The 14,102-nt window shown below is 33.2% G+C and overlaps 1 protein-coding gene across 3 annotated transcripts; it reads left to right on the top strand.

Annotated features, from left to right (window-relative positions):
- Nucleotides 1–1,305: 1,305 nt before the first annotated feature.
- LOC129798945 (uncharacterized) lies at nt 1,306–10,187 on the top strand. Of its 3 annotated transcripts, none has more exons than XM_055842460.1 (6): nt 1,306–1,753; nt 8,536–8,652; nt 8,717–8,927; nt 8,990–9,240; nt 9,295–9,750; nt 9,861–10,187. In XM_055842460.1, exons 1-6 carry the CDS (start codon nt 1,601–1,603, stop codon nt 10,014–10,016), a joined length of 1,344 nt encoding a protein of 447 aa, XP_055698435.1. In that variant the 5' UTR covers nt 1,306–1,600; the 3' UTR covers nt 10,017–10,187. The 3 variants fall into 3 exon arrangements, with proteins under 3 accessions (XP_055698435.1, XP_055698437.1, XP_055698436.1); XM_055842462.1 differs by having other exon boundaries at nt 1,323–1,753; nt 9,866–10,187; XM_055842461.1 differs by having other exon boundaries at nt 1,323–1,753; nt 9,316–9,750.
- Nucleotides 10,188–14,102: the final 3,915 nt, after the last annotated feature.

A 14,102-nucleotide genomic window follows, 5' to 3' on the forward strand; every position in this document is an offset into this window, starting at 1 on the left:
TTGAAAACCTTTTTTGGTTTATTTCGAAAACGGCTCTTACGCTTTTTTGTTGGCACATCGTTCCATAGAAGTAGCCTTTCTCAAGCGAGATTTTGGAAACAGATTGTTCTCAGGGATCGGATTGTCAGTTTCTTGCCCCGAAATACCTTTAATCCTAAAAAAAATTCTAGTGACCTAAAGGGGATTCGAATCTGAGTACTTATATGATAAAGCAAGTTCTTAAGTTAATTTATTGAGTATCCTGATATTAAAGATTATTTATGTCAATCCAGTATGAAATTCGTGCGCATGAAAATATTATCGCAATTGTAAAAACTTACGTTTTCCTAACGTAAATGTTACCTCGAAAAAATTACGTAAGTATATATTAGTAAAACTTTCGAGAAACTTGCACTATCTTTTTAATCAGTTATGACATCATTATTTCAGGTGAAAATAATGTAACAATTAGAAAAAGAGGTGTTTGAGCTCAAGTAATTTCAAAGATGTTGAAATACCGTTTTTATGACTGAATTTGTGCACTTATGGGAAATGATAAAATGATAACTCATGTCGGAGAACTCGAACTATTATAGCCAGAGAATAATATATATCCATGGGGAACCAACGACGATCGGGGAAACCATATATTATTTCGGAAAATGGGTAATTCGACCCTCTGTGATTGTTTATGTAGTTGTTACTATAGTCAAATTTTGCTACTTGGGTAGTTCATATATAACTATCGTCTCTATAGAGACTAGTTTAAATCACGTAATTCTAGGATAAATCCTAAGTATAGTTCTAATAAGGTCAAAATATTGCTTCTGTAATTTCTTTTGTTCTGACTTTTTTCACAGTCTATTATTTTTCTCAAAAATCTTGTCGAAGGATCTAAATTCCAGATGAGAACGCTACTTTGGTCATAAATGGTAGCGGAAAATTAGTGAAACAGAAAATGCAGGAAATGTGGAAAATATTCAAAATAATTGTTTATATTTAACATATAATATAACATTTAGCTATAAAGAGACACAAATTAAGTTTAGTGTTTAATAAGGTTAAATTTACAAAAGAAAATAACAATTTAAGAAAAGAAAAAATTATAAAAGTTATGGAAAAGGTTTCTCATGTGCGACTTTAAGAAAAAAAAAATAAATTTATAAATTAATTAAAAAATAAAAAGGATAATATTGAAAAGAATAAAATATCCTGTGGTATGCCTTACAACAGTCTTGCGTTCAATTGGCATCGATTGTGTTGTTTTTCGGGGGGATGGGGGAGGGAAAAGCGTCTCTCTGGCAAAGGCATATTCTGTTCCTGTGCAGTATTGCGAAATTCAGCATTGAGAGCGCGAGAAAAGCTCAGAAACTTTCAGTTCCTTTGCATTCTTCAGCACGAACAGTCGCTTTGGGCTGAAAAGCTCCCACAAACACCTCAAACCCCATCCTAAAGCAATTAATTAATTGCCTTGGCGCGAATACCTGAGACACTCGGGAGGTGTTTAGTAGATTTTCCGCATTTTCCGCAATTTAGGGAGAGACGAAGAATGTGCGGGAAAATGTGATACTGCCTCAAGTGGTTATGGGAAAGAATTTAATGCAGTGCTAGTGATCGGAGGATGGGAACATTTCTTCACGGATACGATCATCCGGTACTGTGGTCTGAGGAGAAACGTCGTTTGGAGCAGAAGAGAATTGCTGAGGAGAGTCTGAAGATTGTCAAGCAGCGGAAGGAGCAGCAATTTAGGCAGAAAATCCAAGAGAGAGAGCAAGTAAGCCCACGGAAAATATTCATATTTATTAGAAAAGTTCGCGGATTCCATTGATTTTCCATATCCAACATTTGCATTTTATGAATTGCGGATGGATTCCCCGGCTCGATGCCATGAAAGTTTGCTGGGAAAAATTAGGCATAAGCGACAGAATTCTATTTTTAGGAAGTCACACAACGATTCTCACATTCAACCCAATTTAGTCCCCATTCACTATTCATTCCTCAACATGGATTTTGTCCTCTTTTTTGAGCTTTCCCAACAGAGTTGAAAAGTATTTATAGATATAAATTGTATTGTTTCCTTTGGCAAAACTTATCATAACTGCAAACTGTTGCTTACAACTCTGAACTCATATGCAAAAGGATTTATGAGATATTTAATCAAACTGATGTATGATGTCAACTTTCCATAGTAATAGCAATTTTTAAAAGAAAAGTTATTTGGCAATTTTCCACAGTATTACATCATTTTGAAAGTATGTCTGATATAAATCCTTTAAAATTATGCTTTAGCTTTATCAATCCAATTGACTATGAAGCATCTTGAGAGTAAAAGTTGAATAGAAAGGACGAGAGGAGCAATTTTGGACATTTAAATTTCTGACAATTGTTTCGCCTTAGAAAAACAATTAGTTAAAATTTTACTTATAAAATTGAATAATTGCGCTTTTTTTGTTTGACATTTTCAATTCTGAAAATATCTTTGCTTAGAGCAGCAATTTTCGTAACTTCCTAACATCATATATTAGTAATTTTTGTGACAATATGGAAATACACAGAACAGATTATACAAGGATTACTGATTTATGACGAGTAAATTACGACAATTGTTGATCCAAGTGACGAAATGTTTATGGTTTATAGACAAATCTTTATTTCAATCTCGATCTAGCTTGAAGTATTAAGAACCGATACTAATATTTTTCTTATTTTTAATAAATAATTTTTACCTTGTTTTTACCTTGTGAACAATCTTTCGGGATAAGTAATAAAATTAGGGTAAACAAGACCTGCAAGAGGTTAAATGGCATGGTTAATTTAATTTATTTGCCCGTCATTTAAATTAAAATTTAATTTTTACTTTTAGTTGGCAATCTCTAGAATTGTGGTTTTTCCATTTCTTAACATATCTTACATGTTTGATGGGGGAGTGACTTATTTTGTAAAACTGAGACCTCATTAAGCCCCGCCCAAAACTAAATTTCTGGCAGGTATTGGCTAGGGTGTTTCAACTAGGAAAAAATTTTTGGCACTATTCTCAGGGTGCTGTATTTGATGAGACTAGAAAGTTTTTCGTCGACGACTATATGATCAAACGCTATTTAGAGGTGGTTGAACGACCCTCTCTGTCGTGTAAAATCAGAAAAATGTTCTACAGAGAGGGTCATTTAGCCACCTCTAAACGGCGTCTGATCATATGGTCGTTGAAGAAAAACTTTCTTGTCTCATCAAATACAGCACCCTGAGAATAGTGCCAAAATTTTTTTCCTTGTTGAAACACCCTAGTATTGGCCCTTGATCACCAATATTACTACCTTTTCTTAAACATTATTGATTTAAAAAAATAACTGATCGTTGCTAATGAATTGGGTTTAACGAAAATTATTTTTGGACAGGGCTTGTTTTTAAGCTCCGCCCAATATTTTTTAGTGTTTAAAATAAGATTTTAAAGAGAGATTTACGACATATTAAGTATTTAGAAATTAAATTAGTAGATAAATTTCTAAAATGGGGATCAATTGAATATGAGAAATTAAGAAATCATAAGCTGATAGATTTACAAGAGTATATAAAGAATAACGAAATACTGGGATACTTTGGGATACTTTCACGGGTGTGATTGATGTGTGTCCCATAGGTCCCATAGTTAAACCTTAAAAGTTTTATTATTTTTTTTTGCATACGCTAGAAGAGTTAAAATGTCTTACATATAATGCCCAGTATCCTTCAAATAAGTAGATTTGTCCTTTGGTGCACTTGCAGCAATTAATGTTAGGTGAATTTTCAAAAGCTGTAGGGTAAGAGCTCATAATTTTGCCCAGTCTGCTTATAAGCATCGATGTTCCAAGATTGAAGTGCGATATTTTCGATACTAATTGAATTTATTTTGTTACTCTTTTTCAGAAGGGTTGTTTAGAAACTTGGCAAGCTACTTATCGTCTTATTTTTACTAAAATTAGTTTTATTACGTTTAAAAATGAATTGATATGTAGAGGTGACCTGGGCTCTTATTTTGGACAACTTCTTTATTAATTTGGATAACTTGGCTGTAAATTTGGACAGCTAATCCGCCTCAACAGGATGCCCATTGTTCTTCATTTCATGAACCAATCTAACCAAGTCCTCTTCCTGTTCATGTAAGGGAAACGTAGAATGTCACAAGAAGCCCGGAAACTTTCCATATCATTCATTAAAGTGAGTTGACTTCGGCACTCCAAGTACGTGCGGATTCGCTCATTCCCTGGCCTTTCCGGGAGCCTTTCAAGGCATTTCTCGCTACATCTCTTTCGTAGAGATGATGCTCCTTTGTTTCTCCAGGCATTTGTCCAACCTAGTCATCACAAAAGCTAAAACTTCACAAAATTTCGTGAGAAAGACACCTCTACAAAATAAGGAGTATCACCACACTGGTGAATGTCTTAAAAAATCCCATTTTTCACACGAAAAATCTAATTCACAAGGCAAATCTTACTTCAGGTCAAATGTACAAATCACCACTAACGTGAATCAACACAATTTTCAATGAATATTCAATAATATCACTAAAAAAAAGCGAAGAAACATTGTTAGTACTTCATCACAGCTAAATAACACTGAAGTAATCACGAAGTTCTGTCATATTTCTCGTAAGCAATTGCTCACACTGAATTTTTAACAAAGCATTGTCAACTCAAATCATATTCAAAATTTAACGTATTTAGTCTTAAAATCTTCCAAAAAGAACAAATATTTAAATAGAATTCATTATTCATTAAATATTGGAATAAAAATCCATCATTTTAATAAATTTATTTTTAGTGTCCAATTTTATCCTCAAAGTGTCTAAAATAAGAAACTGGACAAAATTATGAGCCTTTCTCCTAACTGCTTTAATTAGGCTACAAAATAAAAAAAAATGAAACAAAAGAAATTCTTGAAGCAAGAAATGCTCTAATGAAATTTTAAAGTTTAAGATTACCATATAATTGATGGAAAATTTATGTTGTTACTAATAAAGAAAAAAAAAACAATATTAAAACTCAGTTATTTCTGTAAAGAAGACTGTTGTCTTTTTAACTAAAAACTTGTCTGTGAAACTGTACAACTATAGCTCCCCAAGGAATTATTGAATTTTATTTTCACAAAAAAATCATTTCCGCTATGTTCTACCTAAGACACTTGAATGTTTCCCTTATCGTGTTTGCAGTAGAACTTTCATTTATTTTTTTATCTCTAGAAAATTAAAGTTTTCAAAAGTGCTCTTGCCAAAGTGGAGATAAATGCTCGGAGAACCTCATTATTTCACAGACAAATGGTCGTATAAAATATTCACCAGACGCCTCCACTGGGAAACCTCACTAAGAATGTTTTCCATGAAGGAAAATTACTCTGTGAAACTATAGGGAATTACTGCTAAATACCAACTCACTCTAAGGACATTCTGTGTAAATATTTGATTTTCATGGCAATATCCATACAATCTGCGTAAATGTTGATAAAGTGAGCGATTGATGCGTTCGGCACGCATCGATGGCCTTCTGCAGAATTTTTACACCACCCCTTCGACTATTTCTCACTTCATCCAACCCCTTAAAATGCTTTATGCCCCAGCATAATCGAAAACAAACAAAGTCGTGTTTCATATTAAAATGATAGCATCTAATCCCATAAATTCCAATGCCATCCCCACAGCATTAGGGTGCGGAATGTTGGTGAATTTGAAGGCACTTGCACTGCATTGAAGTGGATTTTTTTTCGGGGGTGGACTCAACACCGAAGAATTTCAATGCCGAGTGTGTGCAAATGAGGTGTTGCGTGTCAAAGGGCATTTTTCATCAGACAAACTTTTGCCCATTTTCACTCAAGTGAGCTTCCATCCGCATACTTTTCTTATACTGGACGAATTCACCCTGCAACGTCTTCTGGCTTCCACTTAAGTTCTGCCTGAGGGGTAGAGATTGTTGGCTCAAGATAGATGGAAGCGTCAATGCTTCCGTAAATATTTTCCTGTGCCTTTCAATTAGCATTTTCTTTAATGAATATTGTACCACTTGTAAATTTATCAGGCCATTTCACGCAACTTTATATGAGTCATGAGAATTTTGTTAATACTGAATGGAATTTTTGCAATAATTTTAAAAGTTTTAAAAGATTATAATATAAAAGCGAGATCTACACTGAGAAAAAAAGAGGTTGCGATTAACTTTTTTCCTCATAACTAACACTTTTTGGATGTAAAAATATATCATCATTTTTTAATGTTAATTTTACACTTTTTAAGGGTAAAATCAACATGAAGTAAGGGTAACTTTAACCTATAATACATCTAAAAAGGGTAATATTTACACCGTTTTCGGATCAATACTGCAGGGTAAAATTAACCCTTCTGGAATGTTATTTTGACTTTTTCGGATTTCTCTCAGTCAGTGTATTATCTTAAAGAATTTTATTAGGTAAAAATTGAGATAACAAAGCGTTCAGTTTATGTATTTTTGAGGGATTTACCGCGGTATATTATTGATTTAATCCGAGTCATAAATCATTGGAAATTCGAAATTTAAATTTTATCAAATTGGATAAAATCGATTGAAATAAAATCTCTTTACAGCAATTAAAATTTTACTTTGAAAAACTCGAAATTCCGACTTTTCTGGTAATAGGAATCTATGGACGATATATTCACTTGGGTTACCTCCTAAACATATCTGAAAATCAAAGAAGTCATTGAAGTTGTTTTCTAAATAGACCATAAAAACGCGGTAAATGTCTCTAGTATTTACATAATGCTTTTTTAAGGGGGGTCATCGAAGACCAAAAGTCAATATCTCTTACGGTACTATCTCAACTGGTGTTACATTCACTGGCATGCTATATATTGTTCTCTTTGAGTACGGCCAATAAAATATAATAAATGAGCGGTAAAAAAATAAACTTGTCGAGTAAAATACTACATTTCAACAGAAAAAATAGAATTGATTAGTTATGGCTTCAGTACACCTTTTGGATTAGGAAAATTTCATAAAGTCAAAATTCACAACCCTTTTGCTCTTAAAAGTTTTGTATATGTCTATCCTACTCTTTCGCACTCTTCTTCTTTTGAAAATCAGATTAAATTAAATTCAGTTCAATTCAATTTTGAGTCCGAAAGAGTGAGATAGACTTATGCAAATATTATGAAAAACGAAAGGGATGCGAATTTTGATTTCATGAAATTTTACCGATCTAAAAAGTCTACCGGTGATATTAAAATTAAATTTTAGTTAATAAAAATCTAAATCTTTACGAATGTAGGGGAATTCTGTAAGTCTGACAATCTCATATGACAAATTTAAATTTTTTATGTCGTAAGTTCGAAATAATCAATTAAAAATCCGACTCATATCAATTACTGAGAGCTTCACAGAGCTGCTTACAATGACCATTAGATGTTCTTACTTACTTACTTACTTACTTATCTGGCGCTACAACCAATTACTGGTCTTGGCCTGACTCAGGACCCGTCGCCACTCGAGCCTGTTACGCGCCACTGTTCTCCAATTCCGCACCCCTAATGAGTTGGCGTCCTGGTCCACGCCGTCGGTCCATCTGAGGCTGGGTCGGCCTCGTCTCCTCGTAGCATAAAGTCCGCCCCTAAAGACTTTCCAGGCTGGGTCGTCCTCATCCTTGCGAACCAGATGACCAGCCCACCGGAGCCTATTGAGGCGTATTTGCTTGACGACAGTTACCTCTCGGTATCGCTCATACACCTCATAGTTCATTAGATGTTCGCTGGATTTTAATGTTGTCCTACTCCAGAATTCACCATGAAAATTTGCCATATGACATTGTCATAATGTTACAGACTTCTCCTACTGGATTCCATAATTAACATCTCAGAGTATTGTACATAAAATCTTCTTATTTTCTTTTTGCCAAAATTTGCTTAAATTTTTACTGTTTTTAAAGATCAATTAAGTACTTTTAAAACTTTACTAATTATGTACCTTTTTTCCTTGTTTGTACATTGCTTCTAAATATTTTCTTGTAGGATTAAGTATTTAACTATTTATAATAAAATTTGGAGAATTAAATTGTTAGTGCATAAAAATAGTGAAATAATCTTGGATAAAGAGAACATTAAGAATTAACAACTATCTCCTTATCAAGTTCCTTTTGTTTTAAAGAAAACTCCTATGACTTTTTAATACTGACCAAAATAGATTTTTTATTATTCATTTTAAATATTTACTGACCAATAGGATTTTTTTCTGCTAATTAACTAACCAAAAATGTTTGTATTCGTTTTGTTAAACGATTTTTTCATATTCTGTGTGATTTTTTTTAATTAAAGGCACAAGAGTGTCACTATTTTTACTTTTTTATGAATTATAATGGTTAAGGGGGTTTTAAATAGCCTTTTGCTTTAATACTTGGAGAACGTCAATAGAGAGATTAATAAGATAATACATAATAGACCAAGATTGATAGGTATTTCTTAAGATTTTTTAAAGTTCTAAACGTACATTTCACATTATTTCTCTTTATGTAGTTTTTCCTTGATTTAACAAAATAAATTTTTAATTTAACTTTCTTTTCCATTAGTACAAACAAATGATTGAGAAGCACTGTCCATGGGGAAGACCAGGTGGTGGTGCCCCAAATGACAATATTCGTATGACGAACATCACAAAAGAGGGTCTCTTTCCTGAAGCCATAAATGTAAGTAAAAATGTATGATCCTTTTTGAAAAAAATCCTAGGACTAAAATTTCTTTTACATAAAGACTGTTCGAAACTACGTTCCCCCTCCACCAATGCCAAAGATTCGTGGTGGTGGTGGTGGAGCCCCAATCCGTAGTAATTCGGGGCGCTTGATTACAACCTTTAGGGATGATCCATCGATAACGTTTAAGGATCAAACGAGAAATATCGTAGATATTGAATTGAGGTACAAAACATCTCCTAAAGTAAAGAAAACCTATAAAATGGAACTAGGTATTGGAATAGGATATCCTTCTTAGTTGAAAACTTTAGAGTGATGTCCCATTTTGTTCTAGATAAGATCGTGGCTGAGAAGGAGCGTAGAAAACAAGAGAACTGTGCTTGCGATAAGACCACAGTAGATCCTTGGGGTAAGGCTGGTCCAGGAGGAACTCCATGGCGTCCGCCAAATGCCATAGGATGCTCTTTTATGGAATCAATGGGATGGACAGATACTAAACTCCTGCAAAAGATGGATTCAGAGACACATTCAGCCTATACAAATCCCAATATTAAAGTTAAGGTCACTCCTCCGTCCGTAGAAGAGGTACAGCGAATCTTTAAGAATTACGAAAGGAATGTTTCAGTTGAAATTCTCCAGAAACTTGTATTTCCGTTCCAGGTGAAGCACATTAAAGAAGAGGCTAGGAAACCTCATCCGACTTGCTGCATGATGTGCAACTGCCTCTGTGTTAAGGATGGTAAGAATAGACATGTACCACCTCCTCCACCACCACCACCACCACCTATGTCGAACCCTGTCCCGAGGAGAATTCGTCGGGAATGTGACAAACTCACTCCTAAGGTCACGGAGGTTAAGCCTAAGAATACAAAGCCTAAGAGGAATGGGAAGGATCTTCGGACTAGATCATATATGATTTCGGGAGGCGTTGAGTTAGTGCCTTTGTTGGCCAAGAGAAGGGCCCAGGAGCGTCCTATTAGCCTTTCCTCGACTGATGTTACAAAGTATAAGGAGGCTCGTCAGTGGGAGAACTACAGCATTCAGTATCTCAATGATCTGTGCCGTCAGATGGATAGGAAGCAGAAAGCATTTGAGGTGAGAGTATTGAGTAGAAAGCCACAGATTTTCTATTAAAGTCCGGGATAATTTTATTATTTTTGTTGGATAAATCCTTGTCAATCCTCTCACTGGAATATTCTTTCCAGAAAAGCAAGCAACTGGAGATGGAGACAAGTAGACGGCACTATGAGACATGGACCAGTTTCTGGGGTCGTCCAGGACACGGAGCACCGCGTGACATTAAGAACAAACTCAATTTAGACGATTTGCTTTACAAACTTCCCCTAACTAAAGCAAATTAGTCCTAAAGTAGCGTCCATTAGAATTGTTTTAGTCCTAGAAAGAGCAATTTCGTTTTAGTTAGGACACGATGAGAGTTATCTATTTATTGTTGATGATGAATCTAATGGTAGTAACATTTACTGACTTAGTACTTGAGATTAAGCAGATTAAATGATACTATTTCACTGTTATTTGGTCTTTTTCTGACGCATTTTAATCTTGTAGTAATTTACGCTGATTTCACAGATGAAGACCATGAAACTGGCGAAAAGTCCACAAATCAAGAAGATGAAGATGTCCAAGAAGTAAGTCATGTCAAGTGTGAAAGCCACATGTTCATTAGGAGGTTCAGGAATTTCATGTGAAATGTTCATTCTATGAAGTAAACCAGCTTCCAATCTTCGAAAATTCTGAAAAGAGTGAGGTTAGAAACATGTAGGCTAAATAATTGAGGTTAGAACCTGAAAGAATCCCCATTGCACGAATTTTAGGAGCATTTCATTGATGGTCTCTCGAAGAAGCGAGAACTGAATGATCTTAAAAGCCACTTGAATCGGTATTACACATTCACTAAGCTTATGAAAGACATTTTCACCATGTTCGTACATATCCTTATTTTTGAGATACATATCGACGGTGCTATGAAGAAGAGCGTATCCCTGACTGAAATTCTTAGCTAGGATTGCAGCTATAATCTCCGGTCTATGCTTAACGACAATCATTTCTTGAATTCTTCCACTGAAAAGAATAAGGTTAAGTCTCTTAAATAGTAGGGTTATGTGCTGGATAGATCTACGGCTTAAGTCGAGAGACTACTTCAGGTAAATATTTATAATCAAAATAATTATTACGGCGTTATCACACTTGCACATTAAAATTTTAATGTGATTCACATTAATTGTCGCTTGTCAGCGTCCAAATATGTTATTTGTGTCTTTGATTCACTTAATATTTGGGGTTTTTCTATTTATTGATAAAGAAGTGGACTTGGCCTGCAAAAATAAGTTTAAATTTACCTAAAGCACAAATATTTTTTACATTAAAAAATTAAAGAGAAAATCGCATTAATTTTTCGCATTAATGCTATAAATCAATTCATATCAAATTTTGCGGGCCAAGTCTACCTTTTTATCAACAAATAGATCAAATTTTGAATATAAAATGATTCAAACACACAAATTACACATTTGGACTCTCACCAGCGACAATTAATGTGAATCATATTAAAATTTTAATGTGCAAGTGTGATAACACAGTTAGACACATTCCCATCAGTTTCTCACTAAGCCGTCTTTTGACCTAAGCCGTATTTCTGTCTAGGATATTAAATTTTTTTGCAGTACTCCATGTTATCGCTGTATTCCTGTAGATAATCCATTACGTATTTCTCTGCCCAAATATTTAATCCAGTGCCGGCCAATTCTTCCAAGGAGTCGATGTTCTGATCAAAAGGAGGCTTGACCAAGTTATTGTAGACAAATTCAGCAAAGAGTCCTCCCATTATGATAGTAAATATGAAAAGTGACATAATCAGAATTTTCTCAGAGGCAGTTTTGGGACAGGATATGGCTTTAGTCCTTAAATATATTCCTAAAGTATCCAAGATGACCTTTGTCCCATCCATTTGATGTGGTTTGTTAATCATGAGAATTATATACCATACGATGACAACCAGGATGAGTATTATCGGACTGAGTTTTACAATTGGAATTGAAAGGACTTCTCTGAAATAATTAAGTAAAATAGAGGGAGTTTAAAAATAATTTTAACTATTATTTATAAAAATGTGATCCTAGAACAGTAGGGGAAGGCCTTCAGGGTTCGGGCACACTTTGGCTTCGAACATTTCATATCTTTCGCATATTCCTTTAATGAATAACACATATCTATGGTATATATTAATACCTACTCTTAGTCACACATTTCCTGAAAAAATAATTCAGATTCGTTAAATGAAGATAGAAAAAAATATGAATGAAATCTTTCCCCTATTGTTTTTTTAAGAAAATAAAAATGGCGGTTTAATCGATAAGTTTTTTTCTCATTTTAAGGATTTCGCATTCTAAGATGTTCATTCGACAACGAAAAGTACTATTGTTGGAAAGGTCTTGAAATTTTTAGAATTTTTGTGTATTGCCTACTTAAGTAAAATCTAAATGTTTTACAGAACTTTTGACTACACTGAAAGAAATCCGAAAAAGTTAAAATAACATTCCGGAAATGTTTATTTTACTCTGCAATATTGATTCGAAATCGGTGCAAATATTATGTTTTTTATGTGTATTAGGTGTTAAAGTTACACTTTTTCATGTTAATTTTACCCCTAAAAAGGTGTAAAATTAACATTAAAAATGTTGATATATTTTTACACCTAAAAAGTGTTAAAGTTATGACGAAAAAAAGTTAATCGCATCCTAGTTTTTTTTTCTCAGTGTAATATTTATTCCCTAAAAATTTGTTTTGAAGTAACCGTTTTAATAAGAACAAAATATTAATGTTTCATTTTGTAGAAAAAATACTGTTCTTTAAAGATATTTACCATTTCAATATTTTAATTAAAATATTTACCAATCGAATAAAACCTTGATTTAAATTTATTCTTAGTTTGCTTTTAATTTTGCCTAAAAATATGAATTAATAATGAATTTCAAATCCAAATTAAAATTATTAATTATCTGTTCATAAATGGTTAAAAGTTGTAAATTTCATTAATTTATTGAGAAACACGTATTTTAAAGCTATTTAACATTTTACCTTGAGTAATCTTTAAAAAAATTGTTTATAAATGAAAATTTATATAATGCATATCCAAAATTGAAAAATTTCGCAAGAAGCGTTTTCAATAAATAGAAAAAATATATAATTTTAGGTTAAAATATAACGGTCACGCTGTATAGTAGTCCTATAGAGTCGATTTATCTATTATGTAAGATTCTCCGAAGACTTTCAGTCGCTGTTACTAACTGTTCGACTTCTAGGCATGATGATACCCGTATGTACGAACATATCCCAAATTTGTTCGATATATCTGTTATTTGGATCCTTTATACGAAATTAATATTTTTTAAAGTAGTTGTAAATATTTGTACTTTTTTCACAAACATTGTTCGTTAGATGATCACTTAAGGAGCGTTTTTTATTCTTTTACATACACTTTTTTTGTACATGTTCGTAAGCACATAGAAAAATATTCGCAAAATTTTGTCATTTGTTCGTAAAGTTTTGTTAAAAAATTCGTGCACTTTCGTTTGACAAAACTTTACGAACAAATGAAAAACTTTTGCGAATATTTTTCTATGAGCTTACGAACATTTACAAAAAAAAGTGTATGTAAAAGAATAATATACGCTCCTTAAGTGATCATCTAACGAACATAAAAGTAATAGAACAAAAATTGCCCATTAAGTGATCATCTTATAAACGATGTTTGTGAAAAATAGGTCATGCGATTCATAAGCGTTTCGTAAGGGCATTGACAGACTTGTAGATTAGCCGAGAGACGACTTAGCGTAATTTGTATTCTAAATAATGGTTAAACCGCATTTCTATCATTTTCCACTAAGCTGTCTCTCGGCTTAAGTCGTAAGTGTGTCTAGGGCATAAGTCTCCAGTTGAAGCTTACAAATATTTACAAATATTTTCACGAAATATTTTTCTGTGTAGGAGTAGAAGGCAGAAAATTCAATTTAATATATTTCTGTCTGTGTTGAATTTTTTCGCTACAAAAATCCTTTTTCTAGTCCGATTTGGATTAATTTAATATTATAGTATAGTAGAAAGTAACTTTCTATCCATTACTTTCATATTCTACTTTTGGTATTTTAAATTAGCCATGACATAAAAACTCTGGTATTTTCGCGAATCTGAGCATAAAATTCATAAATTAAAGGCATTTGGGTAATATGGGGTAATTTGGAGTCATGTGTACTTTGGACAACAACGAAAATGTATTCTCGAACGTAAAGTCTTGCACTTTTTTATGGTTTCCTTTTCCTCTTTGAAGATTTGAAATAGTGAGAAAATCACAAAATTCCAAAATAGACATAATGATTCCGAATTACTTAATAGTACTCGAAAATCATTTAAACTTACCTTATTCCAATCAA

Source organism: Phlebotomus papatasi, chromosome 1, assembly GCF_024763615.1.
Source record: "Phlebotomus papatasi isolate M1 chromosome 1, Ppap_2.1, whole genome shotgun sequence".
In the NCBI taxonomy this organism is placed as follows: domain Eukaryota; kingdom Metazoa; phylum Arthropoda; class Insecta; order Diptera; family Psychodidae; genus Phlebotomus; species Phlebotomus papatasi.

Bases quoted from the DNA above. Each gene is read 5' to 3' on its own strand.
- LOC129798945 (XM_055842460.1), top strand. From the start codon at position 1,601: ATGGGAACATTTCTTCACGGATACGATCATCCGGTACTGTGGTCTGAG. The intron at 8,653-8,716 runs GTAAGTAAAAAT...TTTTACATAAAG, and splicing joins TCTTTCCTGAAGCCATAAAT to ACTGTTCGAAACTACGTTCC. The intron at 8,928-8,989 runs GTATTGGAATAG...ATTTTGTTCTAG, and splicing joins AACCTATAAAATGGAACTAG to ATAAGATCGTGGCTGAGAAG.